At 42.7% G+C, this 20,044-nt stretch overlaps 4 protein-coding genes across 4 annotated transcripts; 2 read left to right on the forward strand and 2 right to left on the reverse strand.

Annotated features, from left to right (window-relative positions):
- Positions 1 to 10,476: 10,476 nt before the first annotated feature.
- On the forward strand, positions 10,477 to 12,105 carry J7337_008620 (uncharacterized protein; the record flags this gene model as incomplete). The annotated part of the gene is made up of 1 exon (XM_044826235.1): positions 10,477 to 12,105. One exon carries the CDS (start codon positions 10,477 to 10,479, stop codon positions 12,103 to 12,105), a length of 1,629 nt encoding a protein of 542 aa, XP_044679152.1.
- Positions 12,106 to 13,268: 1,163 nt separating this feature from the next.
- On the reverse strand, positions 13,269 to 14,885 carry J7337_008621 (uncharacterized protein; the record flags this gene model as incomplete). The annotated part of the gene is made up of 2 exons (XM_044826236.1): positions 13,269 to 14,786; positions 14,844 to 14,885. 2 exons carry the CDS (start codon positions 14,883 to 14,885, stop codon positions 13,269 to 13,271), a joined length of 1,560 nt encoding a protein of 519 aa, XP_044679153.1.
- Positions 14,886 to 15,843: 958 nt separating this feature from the next.
- VMA4 (V-ATPase V1 sector subunit E) lies at positions 15,844 to 16,669 on the forward strand (the record flags this gene model as incomplete). Its single annotated transcript, XM_044826237.1, has 3 exons — positions 15,844 to 15,873; positions 15,954 to 16,462; positions 16,519 to 16,669. 3 exons carry the CDS (start codon positions 15,844 to 15,846, stop codon positions 16,667 to 16,669), a joined length of 690 nt encoding a protein of 229 aa, XP_044679154.1.
- A 284-nt stretch (positions 16,670 to 16,953) lies between these two features.
- J7337_008623 (uncharacterized protein) lies at positions 16,954 to 18,906 on the reverse strand (the record flags this gene model as incomplete). Its single annotated transcript, XM_044826238.1, has 1 exon — positions 16,954 to 18,906. The coding sequence occupies one exon, from the start codon at positions 18,904 to 18,906 to the stop codon at positions 16,954 to 16,956; it is 1,953 nt and encodes a 650-aa protein (XP_044679155.1).
- Between the last annotated feature and the right edge of the window lie 1,138 nt (positions 18,907 to 20,044).

The raw sequence follows: 20,044 nt of genomic DNA on the forward strand, positions 1-20,044 counted from the left end.
TCCCGCATAAAGAAAACCTTTCCCGTCAAAAGATGAGCTTCATCCTTCAAAATGTACAAAGTTGTTGAGTCGAACCCCTTACTCTAGCATCAGAACTAACCTGCATGACACGATAGTGACAGTTTCTGAGCCTTTGCAGCCCCCTTCTCTGGCCAGTTCGCGCGATGCATGTCTTAGAATGGTCTTGCGTCAGGCCACCAGCCTCGCTACCGCAAGGGCTTATAGCACCCAAATTGCTCATGCATAAGCCTTTCCTCTCGATCTTAGATCGACGATCTGACTGTGTTTCTGCTCTCCCCTATCGGTCGTGACGTCCAAAATCTGATGTTTCGTCGAGCGCAGGAATGGTGATGGTGTTGAGAAGATAGCTATCTCGTGGCTTTCATGCACGTCTTGTACGTGTCACATAGTTGCGATCGAGAAAGTGCCAGATCAATGATTTTCCGATCGTTCAGCAGCTGAAATGCAGAGTGCAAAGTGTGCCTGCATCTTGCATCTTAGTTGCAGATGAGGTGCATGTCCTTGAGCTATGAAAGATCTGTCTAAGCAGAGATTTACTAGAGGGACAACCCGAGTGGTGATCTTTTCTGGCTGCATGATCATTCATCCGAACTGTCTGCGCATCTGAATTGTATACGGTGGCTTCTTGCAGTCTTCGCACATTGGATTCGATAACCGCGGTCCCGACTGGCCCTTGATGGAGCGTGCTTAGGGCTGAGAGCTCACTGACACATTTCGTATAGCAAGCCAACCAGATGTTATTCCCATCACATCAGATGAGAGCCTATTTCCCCTGGCTCTCTCATGGCCGACTTGTTACTCGACAACATTCGAGATGAGCCGTCTCTCTGTCTGAGAAGCAACCAAAAAATCTCGATCAACTTTTGAGGCGTCCAGTGAGAGGACCGCGATGGTAAATATGCTGTATGTAGAAGCAAGACTCATATCTAGAGAACTGGTTTTTGAAGGTAGGGATACTCCAAACCAATGTTCCTGGTTGCAACCATCATGATATTCTACTCGATCGCTCGATCTCTCAAGACACTTTTAGCTCTGCGAGATTTTAAACTTATTATAAAGGAACCGGTGGGCTCATTAAACTTGTGACTCTTTTCCATATCTCGCAGTACGAAATTGTCTCCTTGATCGAGATGAAGCCTGATGAGGTCCGTGATGCCCTTTTCTCGTGATCCTCATACTAGAGGATACTCGCAACACTATAGGGTATCAGTCCACACCATCTCTAGTTTCATTCCAACACAGTATCCGATGCCACAAAACATCCAAAGGCGCACTCTGGGCGAGACATGGTTACCTACCGAATTGACTAAGCCACCTCCATTTCCAGGCGGCTCATACCCGCACAGCCGGCTGTGCGATTAGTGTCACGTGCTTATTACACAGCTGGCTATATAGATAAGGCTAAATCTCTAACTTTAGATTAAATATATAGCTACTATTTAATAATAATACTATTTATAATTAAAATAGCTATTTAGAAGTATTTTTTATCTTTATAACTACTTATCTTTTTATATTTTATATTATTAATCTACTATCTAGCCTTTAATTACTATAAATAATATAAAAATAATATTACCTTTTAACTTATAGTATTATATAAAAATAATTATCTATTTATAATATTAATAATAAAAAGAAAGCCTTATTATATTAAAGAGATTACTAATACTAAGATATAAAAGCTCTCTTTACCTTAATTATAATATAATTAACTTAATAATATATAATCTTTTTTCTATAACTTAAATTAATTAAAGAAAGTATTATATATAAGATATCTATTATTATTCCTTTAATAATACTATAAAAATAAATCTTTTATTACTTTTAATTTATATAGTAAGTATTTAATATAATAGTAAATTAATTAGTAAATAAGTATATAAATTAAAAAATAAAATCTTTTTTCTCTTTTTTTAATATAATATCTTTTTTTAAAATATTAAGTAATTTAATAAATATTTTAGCTTATAATATCTCTATCTCTTTAATAATAGCTCTTAATAATAATAATTTTAAGATTTTTAAAGATAATACTTAAACTATCCCCTGCCTTATTCCTTTAAATTAAAATAACTAGTTTATTTTATAGCTTACTATAATTATAAATAACTTTCCTTTTTACTTAAAGAATAGTAATAAAATATATAAAGTAGTAGGTTTTTTTTTACTTATCCTTTAACTTATTTTTTATAGCTAAGAAAATCTAAAAATAGTATAGTTAGTATAAAATATATTTAATATTAATAATTAAATAGCTTAATATACTCCTTTAAAAGCTAATATAAATATTAGTTTTTTAATACTAGCTTAGCTATATATAATATATAATACTAGCTTTATTCTTATTAAGGCTTTAATAGTTATAGTATTAGTAAACTATAGGTATATTATTAATAGAAATTAATATATTAGCTAGCTTTATAATATAGTTAATTAATAGTTAGCTTAACTAATTCTTAATATTATATCTTTTTAAATAGTTTAAATATTATAATAATAAGATATAATATATTAAGTAAAGCCTTTAATCCTTACTATAATATAGCCTATATTTATAGTTAAAATAACTATATATACTTTAACTTTATAAGTAGCTTAGTAAAATAATATATATATTAATTTAATTAGTCTATAAAGGTATATTATATAAACTTAATAAAGTAAATAGTAAAAGGAATTAAAAATATTTAAAGTTACTTTTTTATATATATTTAATAAAATATATATTAATTTAAATCTCTTACTATATTAATATTATTTATTATATTAAAGTTATAATCTAATTAAAAAGAAATATATAATCTTTTTACTTAATTTATTTACTTATATATTAAAAAGATAAAATATCTCTGCAGCAATACGCAAGGTATAGCCAATAAGGTCTTATAATAAGAATAACATAATATAATACTTATTTTTCAGTATATCATATATAAGGCATTATATATAACGCTAAAAAACACAATAACTTTAAAAGTAAGTCTTAAGGTTATATAGCACTGCCTTTAACCTTATAATCTAACTAAATAAGTGGCCTTAATCTACAAGCATAAAAAGATGTTTTCCCCAGCCTTAGCAGGCTAAAGGCCTTCTCTATTATCACCCAGTTAAGGTAATTAACACCAAGGCTCCAACCCTAAAGGCCTAATTCCAAATAAGCTAGAAACTATAAAAACTATCTAAAAATACCACACTACACAATTAGCATCAACAGCCATAACTATCCCATTATGGCAGTTAATACTTATATAAACAGTAATCTAACTAATATCAACGATCTTAATATTAATAATATCCCTAATTTATATACCTTCCTTTAGCATCTAAATATTATAAGTAAAGACCTGCTACACATTAACAAATTAATACTAATATAGCAAGTTAATCTTGCAATCTTTAATTACACTATAAGGCTCCTAGATATATAAAATGTATCTATTATACTAACTATCATAAATAAATTAAAAGCCTTAGAAAACCTAGCTAATCGCTTAAGGCAGGATCAGGACCTATTAATAGAGTAATAGGCCTTTATTACAGCCATCAGATCAGGCAGTAGCAACGGCTAATACTAGGCATAGTTTATAGAGTTAAAATACATGGTTAAAGTAGTCGAATTAACAGTGTAAATATTATATCGCAGGAATCGAGGGCTATCGTAAGGTAAAGGAAAGGAAGTAAAGGGGAAAAGAGAGATAAAAAGGTAAATTGTAAAATAAAGGTTTTAGCATTAAGGGAAAAACTGTAAATATTAGCAGGCTAAAGCTGGCTTAGTAGGTTAGTAATAGATTAGATTAGGTCATAAGGCAACGCAGAGCAGTATGAGGAACATAAATTAAGGGTAAATACAGCTAATGAATACTTAGGATAATTAACTATAAAAACCTTAAGATATAATTTAGTAAACTAGACTAAGTCTTAATAAATAAATATAACTAATTATAATTAAAAGTCCTTTTTAATAAAGTAATAACTTTAAAAGCTTTTTAAATTAAAATATTAAAGTAAAGTAATTATATAATTCTACTTATTAGTAAAGTCTTATTTTACTTAAAAGATATAATTTATAAAGTCTAAGTTAATAAATAATATATTTAAATTTTATAGTAAGTAAGTCTTAATTTACTATTATTTAATACTAGTAAAAGTAAGCTTTTTAACTATAAAGGCATTTTTATTATAAAGCTTTTAGTAAGTTATATATATAATATTAAATAGTTTAAATATTATAATAATAAGATATAATATATTAAGTAAAGCCTTTAATCCTTACTATAATATAGCCTATATTTATAGTTAAAATAACTATATATACTTTAACTTTATAAGTAGCTTAGTAAAATAATATATATATTAATTTAATTAGTCTATAAAGGTATATTATATAAACTTAATAAAGTAAATAGTAAAAGGAATTAAAAATATTTAAAGTTACTTTTTTATATATATTTAATAAAATATATATTAATTTAAATCTCTTACTATATTAATATTATTTATTATATTAAAGTTATAATCTAATTAAAAAGAAATATATAATCTTTTTACTTAATTTATTTACTTATATATTAAAAAGATAAAATATCTCTGCAGCAATACGCAAGGTATAGCCAATAAGGTCTTATAATAAGAATAACATAATATAATACTTATTTTTCAGTATATCATATATAAGGCATTATATATAACGCTAAAAAACACAATAACTTTAAAAGTAAGTCTTAAGGTTATATAGCACTGCCTTTAACCTTATAATCTAACTAAATAAGTGGCCTTAATCTACAAGCATAAAAAGATGTTTTCCCCAGCCTTAGCAGGCTAAAGGCCTTCTCTATTATCACCCAGTTAAGGTAATTAACACCAAGGCTCCAACCCTAAAGGCCTAATTCCAAATAAGCTAGAAACTATAAAAACTATCTAAAAATACCACACTACACAATTAGCATCAACAGCCATAACTATCCCATTATGGCAGTTAATACTTATATAAACAGTAATCTAACTAATATCAACGATCTTAATATTAATAATATCCCTAATTTATATACCTTCCTTTAGCATCTAAATATTATAAGTAAAGACCTGCTACACATTAACAAATTAATACTAATATAGCAAGTTAATCTTGCAATCTTTAATTACACTATAAGGCTCCTAGATATATAAAATGTATCTATTATACTAACTATCATAAATAAATTAAAAGCCTTAGAAAACCTAGCTAATCGCTTAAGGCAGGATCAGGACCTATTAATAGAGTAATAGGCCTTTATTACAGCCATCAGATCAGGCAGTAGCAACGGCTAATACTAGGCATAGTTTATAGAGTTAAAATACATGGTTAAAGTAGTCGAATTAACAGTGTAAATATTATATCGCAGGAATCGAGGGCTATCGTAAGGTAAAGGAAAGGAAGTAAAGGGGAAAAGAGAGATAAAAAGGTAAATTGTAAAATAAAGGTTTTAGCATTAAGGGAAAAACTGTAAATATTAGCAGGCTAAAGCTGGCTTAGTAGGTTAGTAATAGATTAGATTAGGTCATAAGGCAACGCAGAGCAGTATGAGGAACATAAATTAAGGGTAAATACAGCTAATGAATACTTAGGATAATTAACTATAAAAACCTTAAGATATAATTTAGTAAACTAGACTAAGTCTTAATAAATAAATATAACTAATTATAATTAAAAGTCCTTTTTAATAAAGTAATAACTTTAAAAGCTTTTTAAATTAAAATATTAAAGTAAAGTAATTATATAATTCTACTTATTAGTAAAGTCTTATTTTACTTAAAAGATATAATTTATAAAGTCTAAGTTAATAAATAATATATTTAAATTTTATAGTAAGTAAGTCTTAATTTACTATTATTTAATACTAGTAAAAGTAAGCTTTTTAACTATAAAGGCATTTTTATTATAAAGCTTTTAGTAAGTTATATATATAATATTACTTTTAATTATAAGTTTATAATTATAATAAAAGTAATAGTTATTAAAGTAATATTAAAGACTTTATTTACTTCTATAAAGGCTTTTTTTTCTTATTATAAAGACCTTATACTTTATATATTAAGTAATATACTTTCTTTTCCTTTTAAAATTAAGAATTAATATATATTTACCTTTATTATAGTTATAGCTAAAGTAAATATATACTTTTCTATTAGCTATATAAATTAAATACCTTATTATAAAAATATACTTTTAAGCCTTTACTTACTTATTAATATCTTTAAAAAGGGCTTCTTATAATAGATATATTATTTTTAAAGAAAGAATATTATTAAGTTACTATTTTACTAATTTAATTATAATAGTAAGGACTAAAGACTTAATATTATTTAATTAAGTAAATATTATATAAAGAAAGTTTAATTATAAAATAGAAAGTTAATAATTACTTTATTAGTAATATAAATATAATAAGAAGATAGATTAACTAATAGTTTACTAGCTATATATAATTAAGGAAGAAGGTTATATAGCCTTATCTGCATAGCTAGCTATACAATAAGCATATAATACTAATCGCATAGCCGGCTATGCGGGTATGAGCCGCCCCATTTCCATCCACCGATTCGAGAATCGAAGTACTCAGACAATGCTGCACCTTTGCCCAACATTTACCCTACAGAAGAGCAGTTTCGGCTCAGCGAATGTGATCATTCATGTTTCACTCATCGGCTGTCTCATACGCACTCGATAAACTCCAACGCCAACTGAAGGGAGAGGATAGGAAGTGCTTGCTCGGTGCGCCTCTCACCAACAGCTCGATTCGCCTTTGTCATTTTGTGGACGTTTGGGCGACGCTTCTGGTGTTACACGAAGATGCAACATGCAGGATGCAGGAGAGAGAAGGGGGGAATAGCCCAATGTTTCCCAACAGCCTGTGAGAATATCCACAAGTACTTTATTGGGTGAGGGATCCTGTATAGGTAGGGAACAATAGCTCCGGAAGTGCCTGGTATTGTCTTGAATATGATCCAAACCGCGAGATTTCGATGCTTTTTTCTCAATTACAGACGCCAACCACAGAACTCAGGGCCTCCAACTGCTCCGCTTCAGCTTCAGCACGAAACCGAACTAGGAAAACGAGGAACAAGACTCTGATTGGAGACTGAAGACCCCGTAAAACGGGGCGTGCCGTGAACTCCCGCTCCTCCAGACCAGATCTGGAATAGACTGGCTCATGAGCATGATGGTATGAGATTTGCGCTGTCCTTGAGGAGGAATCAATTCATCCCTCACCGACCTTCACATCATATGCTCAGACACTCAACGTTGGGGCTTCTCAGCACTAAAGCCTAAAGTCGGTAGAAGGGCTCGAAACAGAATAACTCACGGCATGCAGCTGTAGGAAACGTGGCAGTCAACCGTTGTTCCGCCTAACTAAGGCCATGACGCAGCGTTACACTCGGCCCCGTTTTCCACTTCCCATTTTGCAAGCAAACCAGCTGCTCGGTGCGGAAAGCATGGGTCAAAACCAGGGGGGGCTGGAGGCGGGATCAAGATCCGGCTCCCGCTAACGGACGACAATTCTCACTTACAGTAACAAGATGAGCCCTAAAGTTCCAGCTAGCTCGAGGGCCGATGGCCAATGGTGCAGCCCGCCTTGTCCTGTCAGTTTTGTGCCCAAGATTCCCTGGCACTGTAATATTGAGTTCTCGTACGCCGCAGCTCTGATTCCACCTCGAACCCTGTATGTCAAGAGCGGTCAGTACGATTGAGAAGGTCAATAATCCAGACCATGGCCATGCGCTTCTTCCTACGCTGGAGTCAGTCGGTGACTCAAAGCTCTTAGATAACTCGGTAGAGACGTGCTGCCATGCAAAGGCTCGGGGAAGTCAATGATAAAGGCAATACTTGGAAAAAACGACAACTGTCTTGGGCAGTCAGATCAATCTTAGTCCGACTGAGCTTATCGGGTTTTGATAGAGATGGTTTGAGCCTTGTTGCCCAATGTAACCACGTGTGGTAACAATGCCAGGACTTGGCAAGATGGGATAAGATGAGGTGAATGTGGGAAGTCAACGGGATGAGAGAGTAAACAGGTCAAACGCCAGTCTCCGAAACAATACATAAGACTCAATAGAATATGGCTATGAAGTAATTGACTGATATCCAAGCCTCTAGCTCTTTGTCATTGTCCTACCTACTCTTGGGCAGTTATCGGATGGATTTACCCTAGAATCAGATATGGTCCCCAGTGCCCTACGTTGTTCGAGGGTGTGTTAAGTTGCCTAAGGTACCTTAGAGTCTAACGCATACTAAGTTACGTACCGTACTTTATAAGGTCAAGGACATGAATCAATGAAAGGCAAAGTCACTCGGGTCGAATTGCTCGTTCAATGATAATCTAAAGAGTGACGTTTTAAGCATTAACATATCTGTCGCCGTCTGGATGAACTCTCGCCAGCTAATGCTAGTACAATATGATGACCCTCGATCCCAGTCAAGCCTCAAAGAATAGTGGCATTAATAATTATTAGTTGCATTAGCAGAGTTTTTATCGCTCTTTGTTCGCCAACAAACCAAGGAAACCTGGCGCAACTACGGATACTAACTAATTACATTCAGTCATCAATTCTGGCGGGCAGTGCCATTGCCATTGCCAGTTCTATGGTTTGAGGGAGGAGACCTCGTCGCAGTTTTGACTGCGCAACTTCCTTACCTTAGTTAGCAGGTAGGCCCCTACGTCAGTGCGCGCACCTTCTTCTGCCCCTTCCAACTTGCACTTTACCTTCGCCTCTTCTTCTCATCATCACCCCTAAAGAAGAACCATTCTCACACGATGGTGATGCCTCAACTCATGCGTGAATAAAGAACCTCTCCGGAAAGACGCCGTTGGCCCAAAACGAGGAGTATGTTGCTCTTGTGCTCCCCTTGCTCCGTCCTTCCCAGCCGCTCGATTTACTTCTGCATTTGCAGCACTGCTTGCTTGTACGGGCTCCGAGCTGCGCAAGACGGCTGCGCGACAACGTTCAAGCCATTGCGCGACAATTACTAATTTTTGAGCTGCAAACAGATTCGCTGGACGAAAAAAGCCCTTTCAAACGGCCTCAATTAGAACATTCGATTAAACTAAACGAGCTGCTGATTTGCTGCTCGGCCACGCGCGCGCAAACCTCCAAACAACCTTTTTTGTTCCTTGCGTGGGCTTCGTCGCACAAATGCGATTGTGCGCAAACTCGCGTCGTTTCTATAAATTCCACCGCATAAAGTAACTGGCTACCTCAGTCAAATACTGTTCATTTCGCGCTGGTTATTTTACGTATCGCGTGCGCGTGCGTTTTGTGCGAAGTGCTTGCAGCTGGAGATTCTCTCTTACTAGTGGCTCGTTTCTCGAGGATCTCTCAGCTTGTCTGGACCTTGGTCTGGCGGGCGGTCACTACAGCTCCTAACGAGCACCAACCCCCCCCATTTTTCCAGCTTCCAGCCTGGCTTGGGTTTCCTGCCACCAGCTTTTTTTTTGACATCACCAGCCAGTGCCCATTCTCTTGGGCTCACATACACTCACCCAACTTGACCCTCCTCACCTTTACTTCGCTCGCCTCAACATTCCAGTTGGGCAATTACACTTCTCGGTTCTGTCTCGAGTAGACTCAGACCGCACTGAGACTGGCCGTCCTTCCCGAGACCATCACTGTCATTCAGTTTGAAGAGGCCTCTTCATTCTGATCTGCTCACTCGTTTGGCAACTCGAAAAGAACCCGACTTTTTGTACAACGCATCAAGAACTTCCCCCACTCCACCCTCCCGAAACCTCCACCGTAACGCAACACACCACCAGCGCCCGCTGGTGAACCTTCAACTTGTCGAACTTTCGCAACCCAATTCCTCGCCCTTTCAGCGCCGCAGACGTGACCAGAATACGATCATCATCTGCTTCTTACGACCGTCACGACCCTAACGCGCCCACGACCCCTACCCAGCACCCGCAACGCCAGCATTCAAGGACTCCAAGTCTTGGCTCACGACCGCTGTTTAATCAGACGTCGGATTCCATTGAGCGGCTCTCCACGCCCCGAAGTCTTCGTCGAACCCCAAGATTTGACGCACCTCCGACTCCAGCACCTGAGCCTCGCAAAGTCCATATCGCAGCTGCCTCTCTCGGTTTTGAACCCAAGGCGACCCTCGCACCCGTTGACAACCTACCGGAGAACCATCCCACTGTATTGGGACTTATCCCCGTCCGTTCAGCGCCGCATCAAGCTCACCGCCCCCGCCGACGGCTCTCACAGGACCTAACTGAAGATCCTGACGAGGTGTCTTCTGAGCATCCCCAGTCCCCTCCGAGACAGACCCCTTCCGTACCTGCAAACTATCCAGAACCGCACCCCGCGGTTAAGATCTCCAAGCATACCCACAGCGCCATCCTCTTTGCACTCGAGGAGGCGCTGCGCAACCCCAATCCTTTCACTCCAGATCTCGAAGAGGAATCCGCAAGCATGGCCGACCTTATGGCTTCTGGAGGCATGCCTCCAGTATCCAATGGCAAGCCAGCCGCCTCCCCATTCCGCCCTGGCGCAACTCCTGGTCAAACGGGCTCACCCTCTGGTATCAGAGGCCCAAGGATGATCATGCAGGAGCGCGCAGCTCGGGAAGCGCGCCAACGCGCTGAGGCAGAGGCGCAACAGCGCGAGAGAGCCGAGCAGGAGGCGCGCATTCTGGAGCAGGCTCGGAGAGCAGAGGAACAGCGTAGATCTGCTGGCGTTGCTGCTGGTCAGGTTCCTGACGCAGAAGCGCGTCAACCCATGAACCCTCAGCGTCAGGCGCAAGCCGTCCCTGATAACACATCGGCCCGCCCCCGGGCAAACACAACATCACAAGTACCAGCTAGCCGGCCCGGACGACCTGGTACTACCAATCAACCACCTCCCCAAACTTTTACGGGCCCAACTCCCGGAAACCAACCCAATTTTGCTGCACAGAGCACTGAGAGCGGAAACCAAGGAGGTGCCAGTGGCTCAAAGACCCGAAATTCTTTTCCCCATGCGTTCGAGCGATGGGAGACGTTATCTGCGCACTGGGAAGGACTCACCAGCTACTGGATCCGTAAGCTTGAACAAAATAAGGATGAGTTGAATCGGGATCCTCTGAACCAGCAGCTCGCGCGCCAGGTGACAGATCTATCTGCGGCTGGAGCCAATCTGTTTCATGCCGTTGTTGAGCTTCAGCGTCTTCGCGCAAGTTCGGAGCGAAAGTTCCAGCGATGGTTCTTCGAAACTCGAACTGAATTGGAGCGCGCGCAAGAAGTCAATGCCATGTTGGAGGCTGCCCTAGACCAAGAACGTCGAGGCCGAGCAGACGCTATCCGAGAAGCTGTCGAGAATGAGCGAGGAACTTCGAAAGCTCAAAAGCAGCTTGCTGAGATGCGCAAGGAGCTATCCATCTCCAAAGAGGAGGCGCGTCGTGCATGGGAGGAACTGGGGCGACGTGAGCAAGAGGAACGTGACAGAACCCTATCTCTTCAGTCAGGGCAGCCTACTATTGTTGGAGGCGTACAAGTGGTTCCAATGACACATGGTGGTCCAAGCAGACATCAAAGCAGCCGAGCTCAAGGGGTTTATCAGACTGAGTATGGAGCTAGTTACCCGGCTGAGACGACTTCCTCTCCCCGGACTCAGCCTCCAACAACAAGTGCTGGCGAATATCGCCAACAGGGTGGTGGCCTTCAAGCACCAGTATCAGAGGGTGGTTACAGCGAAGGTGAGTACGTGATTGATGCAAATGGCAACTTCCTGTTGGATGCCCAAGGAAATAAGATTCCCTTCGCTGGACCACCTTCTACATATTCCGGTTCTGATGCTGAAGCAGAAGAGTATGCAACACCCGCTACCACCAATCCACCAAGCGGTAAACAAGATTCTCCTTCCACCTCTACTGGAGGAGGAGGAGGTAGTGGAGGAAGTGGAGGCCAATGGACTGGCGCATATTCAGACCCCCAAGACTATTCCGGCCAAGGCTATGGGACTCCTGGCTGGGAGACAGTCCCTCGTCATCACCATCCTACCCGGCTGAGTGATGTCATGGAAGAGGAGGATGAACGCAGCCGAGCCAGTACGAGCCGTGTATAGGACTCTGCGAGTTCATGCTGATGCACATGGCCGGCGTGTATACGGTTCTCTTTTCAAACAGTAATTTAATTGCAACCAAACGACACATTCATTTGAAGCCGGGCCAGTTACAAGACAACTACGGTCCACTACAGCAAAGGAGAGCCCTAATCTTTTAGATCAGTCGTCAGTTACAGTTCCATGTTGGAGCGTTGTCGCATTATTACAGCCATTCCCGTTTTACAGCACTGGGAATTCGGTCCCAGGACGTGTTCTGTTGTACATTCGACCGAAGAGAGTTTCTTCGACCAAGTCTGCATCTAGAGAAGGTCTTAATTATGTCATAATAATCCGCACCATGCCTGGGACCCTGTTCGAATTGACCGCTTTTTGTTCAATCGTATCTATACATCAGTTACAAATATCGAAGCGGACTCGGGATCACACAGCAAAACAGTTGCCTCGTGTGTTCTTACATATATCTTTTATTATGTACTTATCATGGAAATTTTCGAACGACTGAATCAATAGCGACGAAGAGTTGTTGCGGATATGGTCTTGCCATCACGAAAGAAGCTTCACTTCTGACCTGATCAATTCAGGGACAACTTTCGCTACTAGGGGACATTTGGAGTTCACATCTGTTGCATGTATGGTTTTATTGCTAAAATAAGAACGAGATGTGGAGTTGAGGGTCTTGGAGTACGGAGTGCGTACGGAAATTGGAGTTTTTACTGTTGTTTCTCTCACTTGCATGGATGACAGGAGATCCTGGCCAACTAATAATTGCTAGATGGTATCGGTGTTGCAGGGCCACATTCATAAGGACTAGAGTACAGGGTCAATGTGAAATTACTACGTTTTACGATGCAAACATTTGACCAATTTCGAGCAGCATGTTATATGTTCGGGATTGATATTAAGGTGACTAGCCCAACTGTGATTGCGCTCGAAGGCATCTGCGGGACAGAAAATGCAAATACTCCAGCGGCAATGCGTTGTCGTCGATACTATTCATTCGAGCCCTAAAACGTATATGCCTTCGAAGGGTTGTTTGAAACCCAGGAGCCTTGCCATGGACACTAATCAAGAAACCCAGAAAAAACTCTACACAAGAAAACGCCATTCGTTCGCCTCTCTTACTCTTCACAACTCCAAAAGATACATAGAGAGATATTTCGTATTCATACAGCTGCGTCACCCCTTGTCTCAGTACCACCCTGCTGAGATGTGGTGCCCCAAGGAAAGTCATCGCTGGTGCTAGCTTGTGATGACTGGCGGTTTCTGCTCCTGAACCAGCTCAACGAGAGGATGTTACCAAGAGCGCCTGAGTCTGTAGAGCTCCTGTTTCTCTGGTATCGGCGAGCTTTGAGACCCGGAAATCCTGTGCTCTTTCGCCTTCGTCGTGTAAGTCGTCGAGGCGTAGATTCGGTGCTTGGCCCAGATTCATCCCCAACAGGGCCACCAGCGGTAGATCTCCTGGTTGGGAGCAGAGGTGAGGACTCTGTATGGCGCGCCAGTGTACTAGACCGTCTCCTATTGCCTGGAGTACTGGGCTCGTCTCGATCCTCCAACTCATCCCAAATCTCAGCTCGCTCAGCCCACCGAGGGGTCCTCTTCCGAGAGGGGACCAGTGGTGTTTCGTCGATCGCGGGCGGGAATGTTTGATATGTATGTGGAATTGAGTCTTCATCTGCAACGGCATTGTCTGAGCCAAGCAGTGACTCTTCCTCCTCGGTATCCTCCACAAGTCCAAGACCAGGGGCAAGGGACGACTGTCCAACGCCGGGTGTATGCTGCTCGTCGCTTAATCGCCATGAGAGTGCCAGGACACCCGAAAGCAGAATAACAGTTCCTAAAGCAATGAGACATGCTCTTAGAGGCGATATTAGGCTCGTCTGATTGAAATATATCAAGCCGTCAAGAATGGCAATGATGTTGTAGACACAGAAAACCAAAGGGTAAAGAACCGATGTTGAAACAAGTTTGAGACCTCGGTGTAAGTAATAGAGCTGGCAAAGAGCCAGCGTGACGAGAGCTAGGACGATGGCCCAAGATTGCCAATGCACGAACTGGTTACGTCCAGCAACAGTCTTGATGACCAGCTCTACCGAGGACTTGGCGAACAATAGTGCATGAGCAGAGAGATCTCCACTGATGACGCCGTAAGTAATACCTCGAGCCAGCCGAAAGCGGGCGTCGTGTGATAGGCTCGACATGCTGTTGATTAGATCAACGGCCAGCGCCAGAGTAAGGACAAAGAGCGCCTGAAGTATCATCCAGACAATGTATGGCCTTCTCGCCATGAGTTCCAACAGCTCCTTCAAGTCATGCGCCGGCGAAGGAATGGCTCCGAATATAGCGATCAATACAGCGCCAGTTGTAACGAGAATCGTGCCAGACAAAGACCATCTTGTGAAAGGTTCGCTGAGGATCAATGATGCGCATATCGAGTTGAATACGAGACCAGCAGCCTGCAAAGTCGAGAGAACGGGGAGTGGAAGCGTCGAGATCTGAATACTGCTTCCCAGCAAGTTTGCTACAATAAACATGCCCATGCCAATCTGCCACCTCCTCCTTCGATAGGGAGGCCGTCGGACATCGTGAGGTCCCTTTTCGTCCTCGAGTATATGCGACTTTCGCTGCAAGGTCAGGCCTAGACTCTGAACACTGGTCGATATCAACCCAACAATAATTCCAAGCTAAAGTCGCCAACATTAGCACTCTTGTCCGTTCAAACAGCGCTGTACGTAACGTACAGCTATGCTCCCTCCAGAAGAGATGCCGCCAAGCAACCCCATTGCGCCTGTGCCAGGTCCGAGGTCATCTGGCAAGGGAGAGTTGAGGCGAGTTGTTGAGACGTCGCATAGGCAGTGTATTTGGTACAAGGGTCGCTTTGTATCACTGGGCAAGTAAAGGGTGTATTCGTTTCGATAGATTCAAGGGGAATGGCTGGTTGAAGCGCTAGTCGTAGGTAACGCGGGAGGCTGTTGAGCTGCCGCCGATCGGAGAGGTATTCCAGCCGGTGCCTTATTCGAGAGAGGAGCGTAGGATATGGAGAATTAATAAAAACCCAGTTTGATGCTATAAATTTATGTCTTGAATTGAAACCAACCCATAGAAAGTCGGAGGCGGACAAGCTTGAGTCGAGCGTGGGACACCTGACGTGAGTAGAGTAGACTACAGTTAGTAGTACCTAGAGCAGATAGGTATACAGCTCTCACACGGGACTAATTAGCCACTGTGGCGGTGAACCTACATAATGCACATGCAAACCATGCAAAATGGCATTGACCCGATCTCAATTGTTCACACTCAAATCTGTAAGTGTCCAAAGTAAGGGCCTTGCCACAAATATACCTCATCCTTTCAAGGACTAGAACGACACTTCTTGTCAAATGGCTGTGCTACCTCAGTACCTTACCTTACGTAGTGTACTCTAAACGGTGGGGAACATCTGTGGCTTGACTACCTTACCTACTACTAAGCTAACCCCCAGCTGCAGTCGGTTCCCTGCTGGAGCACAGTAAGATACAGCTAAGGAGCTGGTAGGCTGGGCCATGGAACGGCTGGCGTCACAATCCATCCATACCTTACCTACACAGCTACCAACTCCATCATAGTCCATCGCCGACCTTGACCTTCACTAACAAGAAGCCATCGCCAGCCTTTTACCACCTCAACCTCGACCCCATCCAGGGCTTTTCTTAACAAACTCTCTCTTTCCGAATCTAACAAATCCATATAAATCTGCCCATCATGTCGCAACACGCCTTGTCCGACCAGCAGGTACGCATGCCCAAACGACGCAATCCCTCGTCCATCTCACCAGTCCTCTAATTCTAACACGCGATTCTCCCCACAATTAGGTCAACAATGAGCTCAGCAAGATGACGGCCTTCATCAAGCAAGAAGCCATGGAGAAGGCCCGCGAGATCGAGATCAAGGCCAATGAGGAGTTCGAGATCGAGAAGTCCAAGCTCGTCCGCCAGGAGACAGACGCCATCGATAGCCAGTACGAAAAGAAGTTCAAGCAGGCCACCATGTCTCAGCAAATCACCCGCTCAACCGTTGCCAACAAGACGCGACTCAAGGTCCTCGGCGCCCGCCAGGAGCTACTCGACAACATATTTGAGGAGGCCCAGAAGAAGCTCGCCGAGGGTGCCAAGGATAAGGGCAAGTACCAAAAGGCCCTCAAGGGTCTCCTGCTTGAGGGTTTCTACGCCCTGGATGAGCCTGAGCTCCAGGTCCGCGCGCGCAAGAAGGATTACGATGTCGTCAAGAAGGCCATCGAGGAGGCTGCCAAGGAGTTCAAGAAGGAGCTTGGAAAGGACATTGCAGCAAAGATTCAAGAGGACGATCCTCTCCCCGAGGGAATGTACGTGCAAACCTGTTCCAGAAAATCCCTGAAGTGGCCAGCTGACAGAGTAATAGTGCTGGCGGTGTGGTTGTTATCAGTGGAAGTGGAAAGATTGACATCGATAACACTTTTGAGGCAAGATTGCGACTCTTGGAAGAGTCTGCTGCTCCTGCAGTACGAGAGGCTCTATTCGGCAAGAATCCTAACCGCAAGTTCTTCGACTAAACCCCCTTTGGCTACCATAAATATCTCTATATGGGAGCCTCTACGTACGTACCGTTTCCATGAGTGCACGACTGGGGAGGCTCTTCAATCGTTCGCGACCCGCATTGTTCATCAGTCTGCGCTTGTAGTTTAGAGGCTGTGCATTGTGCTTGATTCTCTTGTCTGATTTGGGACTTGGCCCGCGGTAGAATTGATTACACGTTCAAATACTCGCGACATACAACAGTGCCTAGTGAATTGCCGCACGCCATCATTCCTTTCGCCTAGCCCTGTAGCTCTCAAATTTATTTCACCTTGACTACGATCGTATCGGCGTCTACTGCTTCGTGGAAGACATCCTCTGATTCTGTAGGGGATGGTTCAGCCACTGGATCCGGCACACTCTGTGGTGCTTTCTTGAGGAAGCTCTTCATGTAATTCTGCTGCTTCGGAAGGAAGGGATCCTCTTTCTGACCTGGCAGATCAAATATGCTCTTCTTCGCCTTTCGACGTGTACGGACTGAGTGTGCAAGTCGCTGCTGGACCCATTCTATGACGCTTTTGGCTTCTGTACGAGCGAGTTTCATACCCGCATCGTTGATCTTTCGCCAGATTTCCCTCAGTCTGACTGCAAGCTCGTCAACATCGCGATTGAACTGTTTTTCCTTCTCCGGATCAGCAGATGGTGCAAATGAGCCGTCATCCACGACGATATTGATAAGAATAATGTTGGCCTGGAGGAGGGCGAAATCTGTCTTGGGCCCGACGAAGAAGTCCTCGTGATCCAAGAGTGCTATGACGCCACGAATAGTAACCACATCGTCGGGATGGTAGCGACCCAAGCTTGGGTCGTTGAACAAAAACACTACAGCCAGTCGCCGTCTAAGCTCGTGAGATCTGGCTTTGCTGATAGGCAGACACGCAAGAGCATTGGTCCTCACACATTGTTCTTTGACTAATGTGTGCAGCTGTGTACATGTTTCAGAGCACTGCATACGTGTCAGTAAGAATCTCGCGTGCCACCCTTGAGTGTAACTCACAAATATGTCCCAGCCAGGCTGAGGAATTGCTTCGAGAAGGGCATGGATAGAAGTTTCGTAAGTGACCAACAAATCAATCTCATATATCAAGAACTTGTCCATTGACATACGTAGGAGCGTCCGCGAAGCATAGACAACCGACTCTCGGGACATGTAGGGCGAGATGGCTGTGAGGAGTGATAAGAAGGAGCTGAGAGATGACCAGTCGCGTCCTTCATAAGGCTCGGCACTTGATTTCAGGAGATTCAACTGAGAGTCTTGTTGTTCAAGCTCAGAAGAAGCGCCGAATCGACGAAACAACTCCTCCAAACGACGCGGCGTGACAATGCGCGCGACTACTTCTGGACACGAGCTGAGCAAGTTACAGTATTCTCGTCTGACAAGAGTTGACTTTTGGGAGCAAACCTCATTCAGAATCCATTCGAAAAGCTCATCCGGGAGTCCCCCCTGCATTTGTAAGATGGTAAGAGGTAGTCCAGAGACAAGATGTTGCTCACGTGTCTGGTAATCGCCTTGAGTCAACAGTCTCCATGGCCCTTTGTTAAACTTTTTGGGGGCAGCTGTGGGGGATGGTATTGCATATCCTTCACGAAAGAAGCAATATCGAAGCTGTGAGTGTCCCGGTGCTGACCTCTGAACAGCTCGCATTACTTTCTGGGCATCTTGACCGGTGTTGTTCTTGATAATGCCCTCCATCACATCCCGTGACATCTCATCTGTTGACATTTGTTGCTCATGTTGTTCAGTAGTTGAAAAGGCCTTGATCTTCAAAGCACTTGCATGAGTCGCATCGTCCTGTCTAGCATCCTTTGCCAGAGCTTTGAGGTCGAATTTGTGCTTGGACATTATCGCCAATGGGGACGCAGGAAACTCAACTGCAGTTCTCTTGGCCCTTGGGGTTGTAAAGGGATTGAGGAGGGGGGTACCAGCAGCCTTTCCTGGACGACCTCGTCCGAGGATAGCGGACAGATCCTCCAGCGAATCGTCTGAGGATGCTCCAAGATCATCTTCTTCGTCCGAATCTTTTATCTCAAAGTCTCGGGGAATTGTTGCCGTCTTCTTGACTGGAGTAGCCAACTTTTGTTCCGATGGTGATGAAGGTGGCTGTGGTGATGATGGTGGGTTTGGTGTTAAGGTTCTGGAGGTCTTGGGTGTTTGTGACTTTGTCATGGGTTTGAAGAAACTCATAATATTCCCATTTTTACCCTTTTGAGACATGGCGTATCTGATTCGATAGCCAGCGGTAGTTCTTAACAATGCAGCAGGTTATTTGGAGAGTCTTCTGGTATTGATACCTTCACCTGCGAAAATGACTGCAGGTACAGGGTGTGTGAGGGAAGTACAAGATGCAGCTACGACATACTAACCGCGTTAATGGCTTTAGGTTGAGACGCGTTGGGGTACGGTGAGGCTGGTGGCTAAGTGTGGCTGCTGTGGCTGTCAGGGCGCCCAACGCAGGTAGACGCTGACTGCGATGGGTTACGGATATGAATAGCATGCATCATCAATCATCATGCGACTGTGTCTAGTGCTTAGGTAGCTTAGAGAAATCTCTGCTGTTAGTACTGTAGAACAACTGGCATCTAAAAGAAGTTACAGGCTGCAATTTGGCCGCTGGCAGACCTCGCCCTACAGATGTAACCATTTCTAGATGTGGCGCTCTACGGAGTACCAAACGGGCGGCTAAAAGGAATGGTGACAGTTCTTGGCCTGGCCCCCTTTCTCTACCTAGGTAGGCTAGAGTTTCCAGAAGAGTTTCTTGGACATCGGTCTTCTAGTCCTCAGCATTGACCAGGCCCTTTATCACGATGCAGACGTAATGCTGTTGTTTTTAGCTCACTGGTTCGTGCTCCAAGATACGCGGCGTGTGCGGGATCAAGCCTCATAATCTATCAACGACACATGGGTGTTTCGTAAGGGGTTCATTATGCGTTTAATGCTAACACCGCCGAGAACGCTGGAGAACGATCGTCGGAAATGGAGCCTTTGCGTTTATTCCAGTACCTATCTCGTCTCTTATTACGGCACAAATCATACTGCAGTATGTTTGGAACCTTGTGTCTGGTATGCGACCCCGAGATGTCGACTTGGAGCTTATTTTTTTCCGGCACCGGTCTAGTGCAACGTCGATGTTGGTAGGTACTAGGTAATGGTGCTGTGAAGAAGGATTATTTTATTAGGTCTAACACGCCCAACCAGACTGTAGCATACCAGTAAGCTCAGATAAGTACGGAGTAGATATGGTTTCGGCATCCGAGCCTGACAGGAGTCCAGGGCTCGGGCTATTGTTATACTGCTTTTTGTTAGATGATGACGCCTGAATACGACAGTGGGTCATTTGCGAGCCAGTCTCAGA

Source organism: Fusarium musae, chromosome 6 (assembly GCF_019915245.1).
Source record: "Fusarium musae strain F31 chromosome 6, whole genome shotgun sequence".
Taxonomy (NCBI): Eukaryota; Fungi; Ascomycota; class Sordariomycetes; order Hypocreales; family Nectriaceae; genus Fusarium; species Fusarium musae.